This window comes from Patella vulgata, chromosome 1 (genome assembly GCF_932274485.2).
Source record: "Patella vulgata chromosome 1, xgPatVulg1.2, whole genome shotgun sequence".
Lineage (NCBI taxonomy): Eukaryota > Metazoa > Mollusca > Gastropoda > Patellidae > Patella > Patella vulgata.
This window is the reverse complement of record NC_065879.2, coordinates 73,198,857-73,211,298: the sequence shown is the minus strand read 5'-3', so window position 1 is coordinate 73,211,298 and position 12,442 is coordinate 73,198,857. Positions and strand designations below refer to the sequence as shown.

The 12,442-nt window shown below is 32.6% G+C and overlaps 1 protein-coding gene across 1 annotated transcript; it reads left to right on the top strand.

The window, feature by feature from the left end:
- The first annotated feature begins 2,427 nt into the window (after positions 1–2,427).
- Positions 2,428–11,898, top strand: LOC126823175 (kelch-like protein 1). The gene is made up of 6 exons (XM_050551850.1): positions 2,428–2,887; positions 3,527–4,035; positions 4,936–5,170; positions 5,531–5,671; positions 6,358–6,550; positions 7,690–11,898. Exons 1-6 carry the CDS (start codon positions 2,488–2,490, stop codon positions 7,910–7,912), a joined length of 1,701 nt encoding a protein of 566 aa, XP_050407807.1. The 5' UTR covers positions 2,428–2,487; the 3' UTR covers positions 7,913–11,898.
- The last annotated feature ends 544 nt before the right edge of the window (positions 11,899–12,442 follow it).

Genomic DNA, 12,442 nt, shown 5'->3' with positions numbered 1-12,442 from the left:
TTCCACTAACTGTGATGTCGAAGATGAGCCGGTGAAAAATTTCTTGGGATCAAATGTAATTGAAGGGAAATAACTCGATATAACAAAGTCTTTTTGTCTTGAAAATGATTTTTATTCGAATGCGCTTCAATTTTGATTCAAAGTTTACATTAATCTTACACCTCTAATGTAACTGTTATTCCGGCTTGGTGGGCCTTTAAAGGGACTCAAAAGCGTTGAGGATTTTCGGTAAAGAGTTGTTTTTTTTTTCGGGATTTTCGTTAGAGGTTGGGTTTTATTCTCGGAAATACATGTACTGAGTTGTGTAGATGAAGTAAAGTAAATCGGTCCTGTAGTAGGGTTTTTATTTTATTATTATATTTTTTGGGGGTCGTTAGGGGGGGGGGGGGGTCCGGCGCCATGGGCCTTTAAGGGACACAAAAGTGTTAGGGATTTTCATTAGCGTTGGGGTTTTTTTTTCGGAAATAATACTGAGACATACACAATTTCTAATAAATTATGAAATGTAAATGACGTAAAGTAAATCGTGCCGCTAGTCGCTTTTTTTAGGTGTACATGTATCTTTATTACGCCATACACGATTATATTACTTGGCCACCGCGTAAACGTAGACGGGCTTTTTATATATATATATATAAAGTGAATTTACTCTCGATTAATATTTACTTGTCCGTCACGCGACTTATTTTTTTACCGATCATTTAAGGTTTTTGGTGCTATGTATAGCAGTATTAATATTAATTTAAAAGGGAAATCCCCATCATAATACTAATAGAGTTTTTGTATTTTGTCGCGTTAAATGACAAACTATGATCATTCTATGCGCGCTTTAAAGTTGTAGGTAAGATTTCACTGTTTGTATAAAGATAATGGCAACTCGCTGTTATTTCGTATTAACACAGCTCGATGATTTGACGACCGTATCCCAACACAACGGCAGGGGATTATATTCTTGCAATTAATAAGCATGGTATTAAAAAACAACCCGGTAAAATCCATAATTTAAAAAAAACATATCGTTATTGTATGTCAACTTTTGACCTTTCTTTGTTCTCGTTTATTATCTATTTGCAATTTTTGACCAATTGGCATTTCGGCGACAAATTGTCAAAATGCCCGACCGATAAACAAAATAAATAGTGAAGTTTTGCCAATAGGTCTATGGGAAGCAACTCCATTATTGTTCATGATGCAAGCGACACAATTTTACTTCCGGTTCGTTATGAAGGTTTGTTGACATTATTATTCGTGTTGTAGATATCTTGGATTTACTTGTGATTATTTTCCTCTTCCTGTCATATATTTTACACGCATAATTATGTGCATATTTTGGATTTCATTCCCATGAATGACTTCAAAACCATTACTTACATAGGCTGGTAACGAAAAATTTCCAATTCTCAGTTTTCGATTCTTTCAGTCATTCAAATAGAATCATACGTCAGCACTAGGCTAGCAGGTGATTTTTAATATTTTGACATGCCGTGTGACCCATAAGTTTTTTGAATGATTCATCGCTGCAAAATAATCAATAAGTATACATATTATACAACAAAGATATGTAGCCATTTATTGCATTTCTCTGTATTTGCATGAACCTTATAAGGCTTATTGACATAAATTTAAACTATTTAATACGGTACTATATCTATACATTAGAAATATTTTAAAAGGAACTTGTTCAGTTGTACCAATGCATTGCTTGACGTTTTCTTTTTGTTATTTTCTCACTAAAATATTATCCTATTCAATATAACTGCAATACTTTAAGCTTTTTAATAATTTATTTAGCACAGATATTATAAATTGCCCATGACTGACATCACCAGTATATTATTATTTAGGTAGCCTACCAGTACGGTAGTTTCGCATTATTGCATTTAGTATAATATATACATGTAAGTAGAGTGAATCAAGGTTAAATTTCGTGTTTAGTCATAGGACTGTGACAGGTTATGAAGTCACATGTATAAATTTTGCCAAGTTAGCATCCATTATTTTTGAAAATCCAATTCATCATATGAATGTTCGATACTAAACTGACTAAAAATAGTCTACATTGAGGCCAAATCTTATACTATAACATGACGCTACTGCCAAACTTCAACCACCAGTAGTAAAATCTCTAAAACTAAGGCTGTAATATAATTGCCCACGATCTACAATGTAGATAAATCTGAATATTAATGAGTGCCCTTAAATTAAAACTACTAATATGTATAAATTAACTTAGAAGTAGACATTATTCTGGTAACTAGCCAAATCTATGACTGGCTGTAGAGCTTATCGTCGGAGTGATGATAGCCTATCGAAGACCATAATGCAGACGCTTTAAAAAGTGGCAAGGGCTTGGCATAAAATTTTCTGATGATTTGTCAGTATAGCTGTACCCTGAATAAATTATTATTGTTTGTGTTTTTCAGACGAAAAAATTGTATTCATGGATCTGTTTTTGAAATAAGAAGATTTTTTTAATTGCAATCAATCATGATTGAATCTCGAAACTGCTGCGTCCAAACGCATGCACAGTCTGCTTTGAATGTTATGAATGAACTAAGAGTCAAAGAACACTTGTGTGACATTGTTTTGCGAGTTGATGGTGCCAAATATCATGCACACAAAGTCGTCCTGGCAGGTTGCAGTCCATATCTCCGAGCAATGTTTACCAACGGAATGCTGGAAACAGATCAGTCGCTAGTAGAAATTCATGGAATTGATGCCAGGACTATGAATCTTTTACTAGAGTTTATGTACACTGGACTATTAGAAATTAATATAGAAAATGTTCAAAATATTTTACAAGGCGCCAGTCTTCTTGGCTTAGCAGCATTAAGAAGCAACTGTTCCCAGTTCTTAGAAAATCAGCTGGCATCTTCAAATTGTTTAGGTACAGTATTTGTGGTTTGATACTGCATGTAGTAAAAATCAAACTCCCATTTAATTTAAAAAGAAAAGACTAAAGCCTGAAATCGTGACTCGTATATAATATTATGACCATAACTTTAAAATGTATGGCACATATGAAGAGCCCTGGGGAAGAACGATCTAGGTCACTTTTTCAACGAACCCAGTTAATGGAGCCATCTGGTAGAAAATTGTATAAGCTTTCTGTGGAACAATCAATTTCAGGTAAAAACGATCAGGTTCACATCGAACCAAGGTCCTTCTGAAATGGCCTCCTGAACAAATACGTCCATCGTACCCTTTATTTGACCTTAATTTGGCTGAAAAGTGGAAGTGAGTTGTTGTACTGGTAATTATGATTCATGTTAAACATCATTTTGAAGTTGTAATTAAACCCACTCGTTGTTCTGTTCGCGTCAAGAATTCTCGTCCAAAAATCTGTTTTGCCTTTTATGTGAAAAGACAAAAATGTGACTTAGATCATTCTTCCCCTGGACTCTTCATATGCATTACACAGTAATTAATATTTAGGCCAACTAGAGCTAGAAAATATAAAATGACAGGAGACCATTTACTTATCTGTTATTTGATTTTTATAATATATTTTTTTTATGTATTTTAGGTATTCACCATTTTGCCGATATGTATGGTCTTACAGAATTAGCATCCTATGCAAGACAATTTATGTTTCAAAACTTTCTGGATGTTGTCAGATCTGAAGAATTTTATGAACTAAGTCAAGAGCGACTATTGAATTTACTAAACAGTGACAAATTACGGGTCATCAGTGAACACCAAGTTTTTGATGCTGCGTGTGCATGGATACAATATGACCCTGCAAATAGGTCACACTTTGCATGTGCAGTGTTAAAAAATATTCGATTGGCTCTTTTAGACTTGTCTTATTTGGAAAATGTTGTACTAAAATCAGAATACTTTCATACATGTGCCAAGTGTCAATTAGTGATCAGTAAAGCCATACGGACACAACAAGACAATGTTGCTATGGAGATGATTACACCCAGAGCACAACCTCCTTGTATATACGTGGTTGGGGGGCGTAACTCGACTGATTGTCAACTGAATAGTATGGAAAGATATGATTTTGTGACAGATAGTTGGGTTGTGAATGTAAGTTACTTTGATACTTTTATAATAACAAAACATTTGAAGAATTAAATGGTCTGACTGGGGTTAATCTTGATTTCTTCAGCTTGAATTGTGTTTGCTTCCACTATTAGTCTGGACCAAACTGGCTGCCTGACTGTTCATGTATTGATTTCTGGGAAATTGACAAGGTGATTTTTTCCTCACAACCAATCATACAACCTTTGACACTGTAGACACACTTTCTGCTATATATAGTTTGTTCTGATTAATATTAGTGATAGTTGAAGTGGAGACAATTTGGGCCGGAGTGATCGTTACTACATCCAGGATGTGTGTGACCTAATGCAAATTTGAAACAAATTTCTGAAAAAGTCTGACCTGAAGGCTGGAGAGTGTTCACAAGAAATTGTTGACAGACGATGGACAATGACAATGTTAAATTTATGTTCACATTAAGTTTTGTGTATAGAGTTTAGTAACATAATCAATCACTGGAGTTTTATAAGTATTTATATATTTTCAAATTGATAAACATGACATTCAGTAATATCTATAATAATGCGTTTATTTTAGTTTGACTGAAAATCGGTAATGTATATTTGCCTGTTGTCTCTTGACTTTTTTAGGGGGTTGGGTGGCTGAATGGTTAACATGTGCACGTTGCATTGTAAGGTCTGTCATTGAGTCAAGTGGGGTGGTTTCAATTCCCTGCTTGTACGTGACAAGGAGTAGGGTTGACTGTCCAACCTCATGGGTTTTCTTTGGTTTACTCTCACTGCTAAAGACTCTATACGCATGCGAATTAATAAAATAAAATTGAACCATATGGTAGTTCTAAAATGACCTAGTTTGTGTCGAGTGAATGTTAAACCCCATCGGATTCATGTGACATATATGTATTTCTTCCCTTTTTTTTTTTAGCCTACAAGTAGTATGAATATAGCTAGAACAGCTGTAGGTGCTACATCTTTAGATGGTTTACTGTATGCTGTAGGGGGTGAATGTGCATTGCTGGAAACACAAGAAGATACACTTTATCTTCGTTGTGTAGAATGCTACGATCCAGTCTTAAAACAGTGGATACCAAAAACTGAAATGAAAGTGGCAAGATCATTTGTTGCGGTAGCAGCAGCAAGAGGCTGTGTGTATGCAATAGGTGAGCATTCCACATCAAAAAGATCTTTAGTTACGTTTAATTCCCAAATGGGACTCAATTACCAGTGGCAGCAGCAAGAGGCTGTGTATGCAATAGGTTAACAGATCAAATTAAAAATATTTTTACATTTCGGTCAAAAATGGGACAAAATGACCAAAAAGCAAACAGTAGTTATAGCTTTCAATTTTTCTCTTTGAAAAGGCCATTGATATTACACCAGGGTTTTAATGATGTGTGATTTTAATTTTATGGACAGTTAATGCCCCCAACCTGAAAACCTGAAAGCCAAGCAGGTGTCTGGCAATTCTATATTTCAGTGTATTTAAAATTAAATTCCCGCATAATTTGATGTGTTTTCAGGTGGTGAAGACAGGTCCTGTAGTTATAATATTGTAGAAAAATACGACCCGAAAACAGAAGCATGGAGTTTTGCACCAAATATTAAAAGAAAACGTGGCGGAGCGGGCGTGGCTGTTTGTGACGGAAAAATTTATGTGGCAGGTGAGTCAAACATTCAAATTCTAAACATTTTCAAAAATGCATGGCAGTTTGGGAAATTCTTTTTATATTGAATACACATTTTAAAATTCTTTATATGTTGTACAGTTGAAGTTTACATATAGCTTTGATGTAAATGAAGTGAAATTAAAACTGGATATTTTGAGATCTATATTTCGGGGGGTTTTTTTTATACTTTTGATGGCCTTTTGATGGTCGTACGAACGGCTTTTGACCCTATGATGTCAGACATTGATTAGTCAATGAACGTTGACGTTTCTAGTGGTTTATTCACAGTTTCATGCATTGCACGCAAAGAAGTCGTCGTAACAAATAGTTTCATTGACTAATCCCTCACGCCATCCTGAATGCAGGCTATATAGCAACTCTTCTAGATCCTAGTGTAGTACAGACAAATAAAACAAAATTTTGAACTATAAAAAAAAACAAAACAGAATAGGATCTGTTTTAATCAGATTGATGATGGTTGAATGTGCAATGAGGTGGGTGTACACCTTGCAGTCGCAAACTGGACTTGAAACAGGCAAAGGGTTCTTCTTGGCTTACACTGGGATCTGAGTCCAAGGTTCCTATTGGCCACTACTGGGATTTCAACTCAGAGACATTCTTGTCAGGATTCCTCACAGCACAATTTTACAAATTGACAAATTATTTGATATTTTCCTCAGGTGGTTTTGATAAAATACTTCACATGGATCGAGCCAGTGTAGAATGTTACGATCCCGATACACAGGAATGGACATTTGTAGCAGAAATGGAGAAAGGGCGGTCAGGATTAGCCTTAGTAACTTGTGATCAATTTATTTACGCAATCGGTGGTCGGTTTCGTCATTTAGATCAATATTTTGATTTAGTAGAAAGGTGAGTGATTTAAGTTCAGCTTATTTATTTCAGGCAAATAAATGAACGGCAGACCTGCAGGTTTATAAAACTATGTTATGTTTAGCTTAAAATTTGCGAAACAAGTCAGTTAAAATAGTCAAAAAGTGATTGAAATACATATGGGTTAAAACATTTGTATCACCCCAGCTCATTTTTTAATAATCTCCATCAATTTGCATTATGCAGTTCAGTTCTTCCACTATAAAAGTTTGTCAGTCAGTTTTTGACATATTTTGTTTAGCAAGACATTTATATATTTCTATGTTCTGTGTTTTAAGATCAGTTCTTTGAAATTCCAATTTTATGACTTGTAAATTAAAGGGCCATTATGTAAGATTAGATAAAAAAAAAAAGCTGAGAGTTATCGCTAGAATAGGAAAAAAATACATAATGAAAAGGGAACATGTTGAAAATTTCAGTCAAATTAATTAATTCTGAGCCAAGTTATTGGCGATGCAGTTACAATGTAGCCTCGATTGTCATTGTAACAATAATATACATAATCTCAATTATCCATTTTTACGTTAATTCATTAACCGCAAAACGTATTTAAATCTACTTAAAATCGGAGCCATCCGATGGCATCGAGAGTTGATTATAATATTTAAGGCCTAAAGAGAGACCAGGAATAGGAGGTAGTATAGCTCTTCTATACTTGTATAATGCAAATATGACTGAAATGACAGTCCTGACTATTAAACATACATTATACAAGTGCTAAATCTGCCTATTGAAGGTCTTTCTTTAGGTCTGAAATGTTATCTAAATTATCAATTAGACATTAATTAACTCTCCATGTCATAGCTAGCCTGCGATATTTACTGGATTAGAATCCAATCTGCTATTCTACGCTCATTCATGATTAAATCAAGAAATGGATAATCGAGACTATGTATTTTATCGTACCGACTTTAGTAATGATGATCGAGGCTAGGCCCAAAGTTCAATTGCTAAAATCTCGGTTCAGATTGGATCAATTTGACTGAAATTTTCAGAAAATTCCCTTTACATTATCTAGGTTTTTTTTTAACTATTATAGTGAGAACTGCCAGCTCTTTATCTAATCTCCCATAATGTATCTTTAAACTATCAATTTTTTTATAAAAATTTATTTTCAGATTTAACACAGTAACTAAGCAATGGACCACTATTACACCTATGAATACAGCTAGGGCATGGCCAGGTGTTGCATTATTTGATGGACAGATTTATGTGCTGGGTGGGTTTGACGGTCAAAGTCGTTTGAGAAGTGCAGAAGTTTATAACCCAGAAACGGACCAATGGTTAGCCATCAAAGATATGAATGTTCATAGAGCAGGTTGTGGGGCAGGGGTTGTATGAATATATCTTCTTAAATAAATTCATGAATCGCTGAGTAACGAGGTTCGAAATGAATATTTACAAGAAGTCATGCTGTAATGAGGTACAAAATGGATATTTATGAGGACTCATGATAGTAATGATATAAAGAGTAAAGATGGATGCTGCTGAAAAGTGAAGAGAATATGAGTGGAAATGATTTGATAGTTAGCAATGTGTATTAAATTAAATGTTGAATTTTTTAACAGAGAAATTTATCTTCTAAATGGAGAAGAAGAAATATGATTGGAAGGAGGTTGGGTGATATTAATATTGATATGGGTTGACTATAAGCATATGAAGTAGAAAATAATTAATTAATGTTGATAAACAGTCTACTTACTTTACTGATATATTATTTTCCATAAAGCTGGACCAAAGGCTATTAATTTCTTAATTGCGTATCGCCCTGCTTATAGTCAAAGTGTTGAGGAAATGGAAAGTATATACCAAGTCCCATCACTCTTACTCAATTAGAACCGAATTATCGTATTCCAACGTATCAACAAATCAGGCAGGCAGGTGGACGAACCCATTTTAATAGCAGGGGACAAAGATTACGCCTTTATTTGACAAGGAAATTAAAGTTACACGATTGTACAGTGATGAAGGACCCAATCAAATGTATAATATCGGTACCAGATTTTGAAAGTGCAAGTAGATCTGTTGAAAATTTATCTTGTACTAAAATGAGCTATAACTGCTAGTACTGTATACAAACATGTACTGTTGTTAATTCTGTCAAATCACAAGTAAATTTGATTTTCTTCTCAATGTACATGTACTGACAAATTAAATTTGTTTGTACTTGTTCATATGCTCATATTAAGTTTTTGAAGAACTTGATGCATCATTTAACACTAGAGGAATCCATTATGATAGTTTGATCTCAAATAGGAATATCAATTCAGAAATGGTTCATTTCTATTCAGTATTTACGAATTTACGAAAAATTTGAATTTCGTCGATCTTTGCTCTTCGCTATGTATGAAGACGCCACCATATTTTATTGGTAGCGAAGAAACCTGATGAGCTTAGTTTAATTAGTTTAAATCTGATTGAATCTAGCCTTGGTATTTTGGTTTGGTGTTCTTAATTAAATGTTAAATAATCAATCAGAGTAATTTTACCATGGCTTAAACGGTGAGAAATTTGATATTTTAGTGAAATTGCAAATGACGCATCAAGCCTTCAATGTCAAAGTGCCAATATATGTACTGAAATGTTAAGTTTACTAGTACCTGTACTGAAAGTACTGAAATATGAAATGAAAGTACTGAAATGTTAAATTTGTTAGGTTCATTTGTGGTAAGCTAAAATGTAGGAATATCTAACAAACTCATATTTGCCTTATATTATAATTATTTAAATATGCATGAGGCTTATTTTTATTCATAATATGCTAATGAATATGCATAAATTTACTATTTTCTAGTGCAATTATTAATATATTTAGTTTTGTTATGAATTATTAAATATTCTAGTCGTGATTGATTGATTGGTGAACAAGGTCCAAGATATTTATCTAATTTAATGGACAAATTTTGGGCTTATTTCACTTAAGACCATAAACATAGTTGCATTAAACCACACTCAGGGTGTTGGAAATCATATGAATGGATGGGGACCAAGAGTTACAAATAACAGGGGTTTAAAATAAAGGAGAATCACAATCGCGAATTAATTGTGTCTTCTTTTTTTCTTTATATACAAGTGTTCTTTAATATTTAAATGATATTAATGTCTTCCATTCAGCAGCACTATTTTTCAATATTTATCTGAGATTAGAAAGTTACACATGGCATGTTGAATTTCGAAATGAATATCAGTGGTTTAAGAATTTTAAATTTTCTTATGGGCTGAATTCTTTTGAAATTATTAATGTATGACGAAAGTTTTGGCATAATACAATATTGTCTCAAGTGTGAACCATACAAGTGGATTTTATAGCTTCATTATATTTTAAATTTCAAATGTAAACTTTCCAACTTTTTTTATAATTTTTGAAATATTTGTAAAGACAAAATTAAGTTCTCTCATTCATTCTTCTTTATTGTTCTTCTTTCTTCTTCTTACATTTCTTATTTAATGTAAATCTTTAAGAATTTCCAAAATTGATAGAAAAGGAGATCATTTACTTTATGTTGGATGTAATTTGCTCCATCTCATTGTGCTTTGAATATTTTGAGTCCAGTTTGGTCGGTTAGATCCATTGCTCAAGACAACGATTTACCGAGTTCATTTGCTGATGAGAGGTCAGGTCAGTTTAGGTCAGGTCAATTGACCACTCATAAGTTGAAGATGCCCTTAGACTGTAACATTGCTAAAATAAAACAGTTATATGCTTTATAACTATAAGAGAATACTTATCAAAACATTGTGCCTGTGTATAATAAACCAGTGATTGTTGTCCCATATACTGTTTTAGTTTTCACATGTTTCCAACCGCTAAATGCCACTAAAGGATTATATAATATTGCTTTTTTTTTTCTAACACTATTCAATAAATATTTACATATTATAATAAAGTACACTATATAATTATGGGATTTGAAAACTAGCCAGAGCTTATATAAATTCATCTCCTATTCATCTAACATTGCTGTTGTTTTGAAGGTCTTAACAGACTGACAGTGAGATTGACCTGCTTGAGAATTATCCTGTTGTTCAATTTACCTGACTAATATTAGGTATTTTAAAAAGTACTGTTAAATTTATAGTTTTTATTAAAAATAATCCAAAAAGTTTCAAATTCTTTGGGGGGAAAAATCTATGAGATAAACAAATCGTGCCAAATAAAATGACTGACTGCAGTGACTGGCAACATTTTGAAACCAATATGAATTTAAGTTATTCGGGAACACATATTAAAAGGCATTATGAGGATTCAAATTTTTACAGTGGAAAAGAAATGTTGACAGCTTAAAAAAAGAACAGAAAAGACTGAAAGTACCATCTAATTTTAATTATAATATACTGAAAATTTGCATTGTATAAGTACATGTAATAATTATTTGTTATTATTTTCGGCAGTTAAAGAGGCATTATCATTCTCACCAAGAAAATAAATGTGTTTAATTTTCGAATATCATATTCAAAATAACCTTAGACTTATCTAATTATTGAAATAAAAGCTTACGACTGGTCTTAGAGTAAAGTATTTTTTCCCAAGCATTGATTAAACGTATTTAAAACCACAAAAATATTTGTAGGACTCATAAATTGATATCTGAAAACCTTTATATCTTGGCAATGGCTTGGCATAATTGTCTCAAATTTTCCATACAAAATTCAATTTGATAGTCAAATTGGAAATCACTAATGCCTCTTTAAACCGGATATTTTTATTTTAGGAGGTAACATATCAAAGGGTTAATATGTGATTTATAGATGTGTGATAACATTGTTTATTATACCTTGGTTAATTTGCTTTGATTGATTGCTAGGGGAGCTGCTGTAAAGAAATGTTTGGCAGATTTGAGATTTAAAAAAAAAAATGTAAGTTTATTAATTGGATTAAAGCATTTATGCTTTTAAGAACCCTGACTCATTGCCACACACTTAGTTTGCATATCGTGCATATTGCAGGTTTTGCCCCCAGACTCATTGACCTTTGCTTGGGGAAGCTACCGTTTATTGCATCTTCTCCAATTATCAACCCAAGTTTATCAAGGTAAAAAATGAGGATTGTGTTTCACTTGATAATATGAATATTATTGTTTGATATTACAATGAATTTCATATATCATGTATTTTATTATGATATTTATTATTTTTTTTATCATCAACTATTATAGTTTTTTTTTTTTTTGGTGTAATTTATGTGTTAGAATTGTTATGTGTGAGGACACAGGGATATCCTACTTATTTTCTTATGTTAAAATTTGAGTGCATTATAAAACTTTCATTGTCTTACATCTAAGATAATAAACAAATTTACAATTGGCTTATTATATTTCTTTTAAGATTGCAAAGAACGACTTTAAAGAGGAATTTCCACTTTCACTTTCACTAAGAAATGATTGCAGTTAATTTTATACAATGTCATATTGAAAATAACCTTTAGCACCTACAGTATTAATGAAAATCCTTATCCTCCATTGAGTAATTTATTGTCATAAGCATTTATTAGACACCTTAAAAGGCATTAAAATTTTGTATACCTTGTAAATTTAAATTAAAAGGTGTATATATCAGCAATGGATTGGCCGATTTGTCTCTAAATTTGCATACAATCTAATTTAACTGTATTATTGAATAGAACATTGGTGTTTATATCAACCGAAGAAGACCCAAAGCACTAATGTCTCTTTAATGCATATGTAAAGTGAAAATTATGGAACATGGCCAGATTAAAACATGGGCTTTGAGGGATTTTGAATCTCTTGCAGGCTAGAATATTGTGAAAGTTGAATCCCCAAAAAGGAATATCAGTTCAAAAATTGTTCAGTATATACAAAGATATGATGAATTGAAAATATGTCAACATTCGACATTCTCTGCAGATGATAC

Bases quoted from the DNA above. Each gene is read 5' to 3' on its own strand.
- LOC126823175 (XM_050551850.1), top strand. From the start codon at position 2,488: ATGATTGAATCTCGAAACTGCTGCGTCCAAACGCATGCACAGTCTGCT. The intron at 4,036-4,935 runs GTAAGTTACTTT...TTTTTTTTTTAG, and splicing joins CAGATAGTTGGGTTGTGAAT to CCTACAAGTAGTATGAATAT. The intron at 5,171-5,530 runs GTGAGCATTCCA...ATGTGTTTTCAG, and splicing joins AGGCTGTGTGTATGCAATAG to GTGGTGAAGACAGGTCCTGT.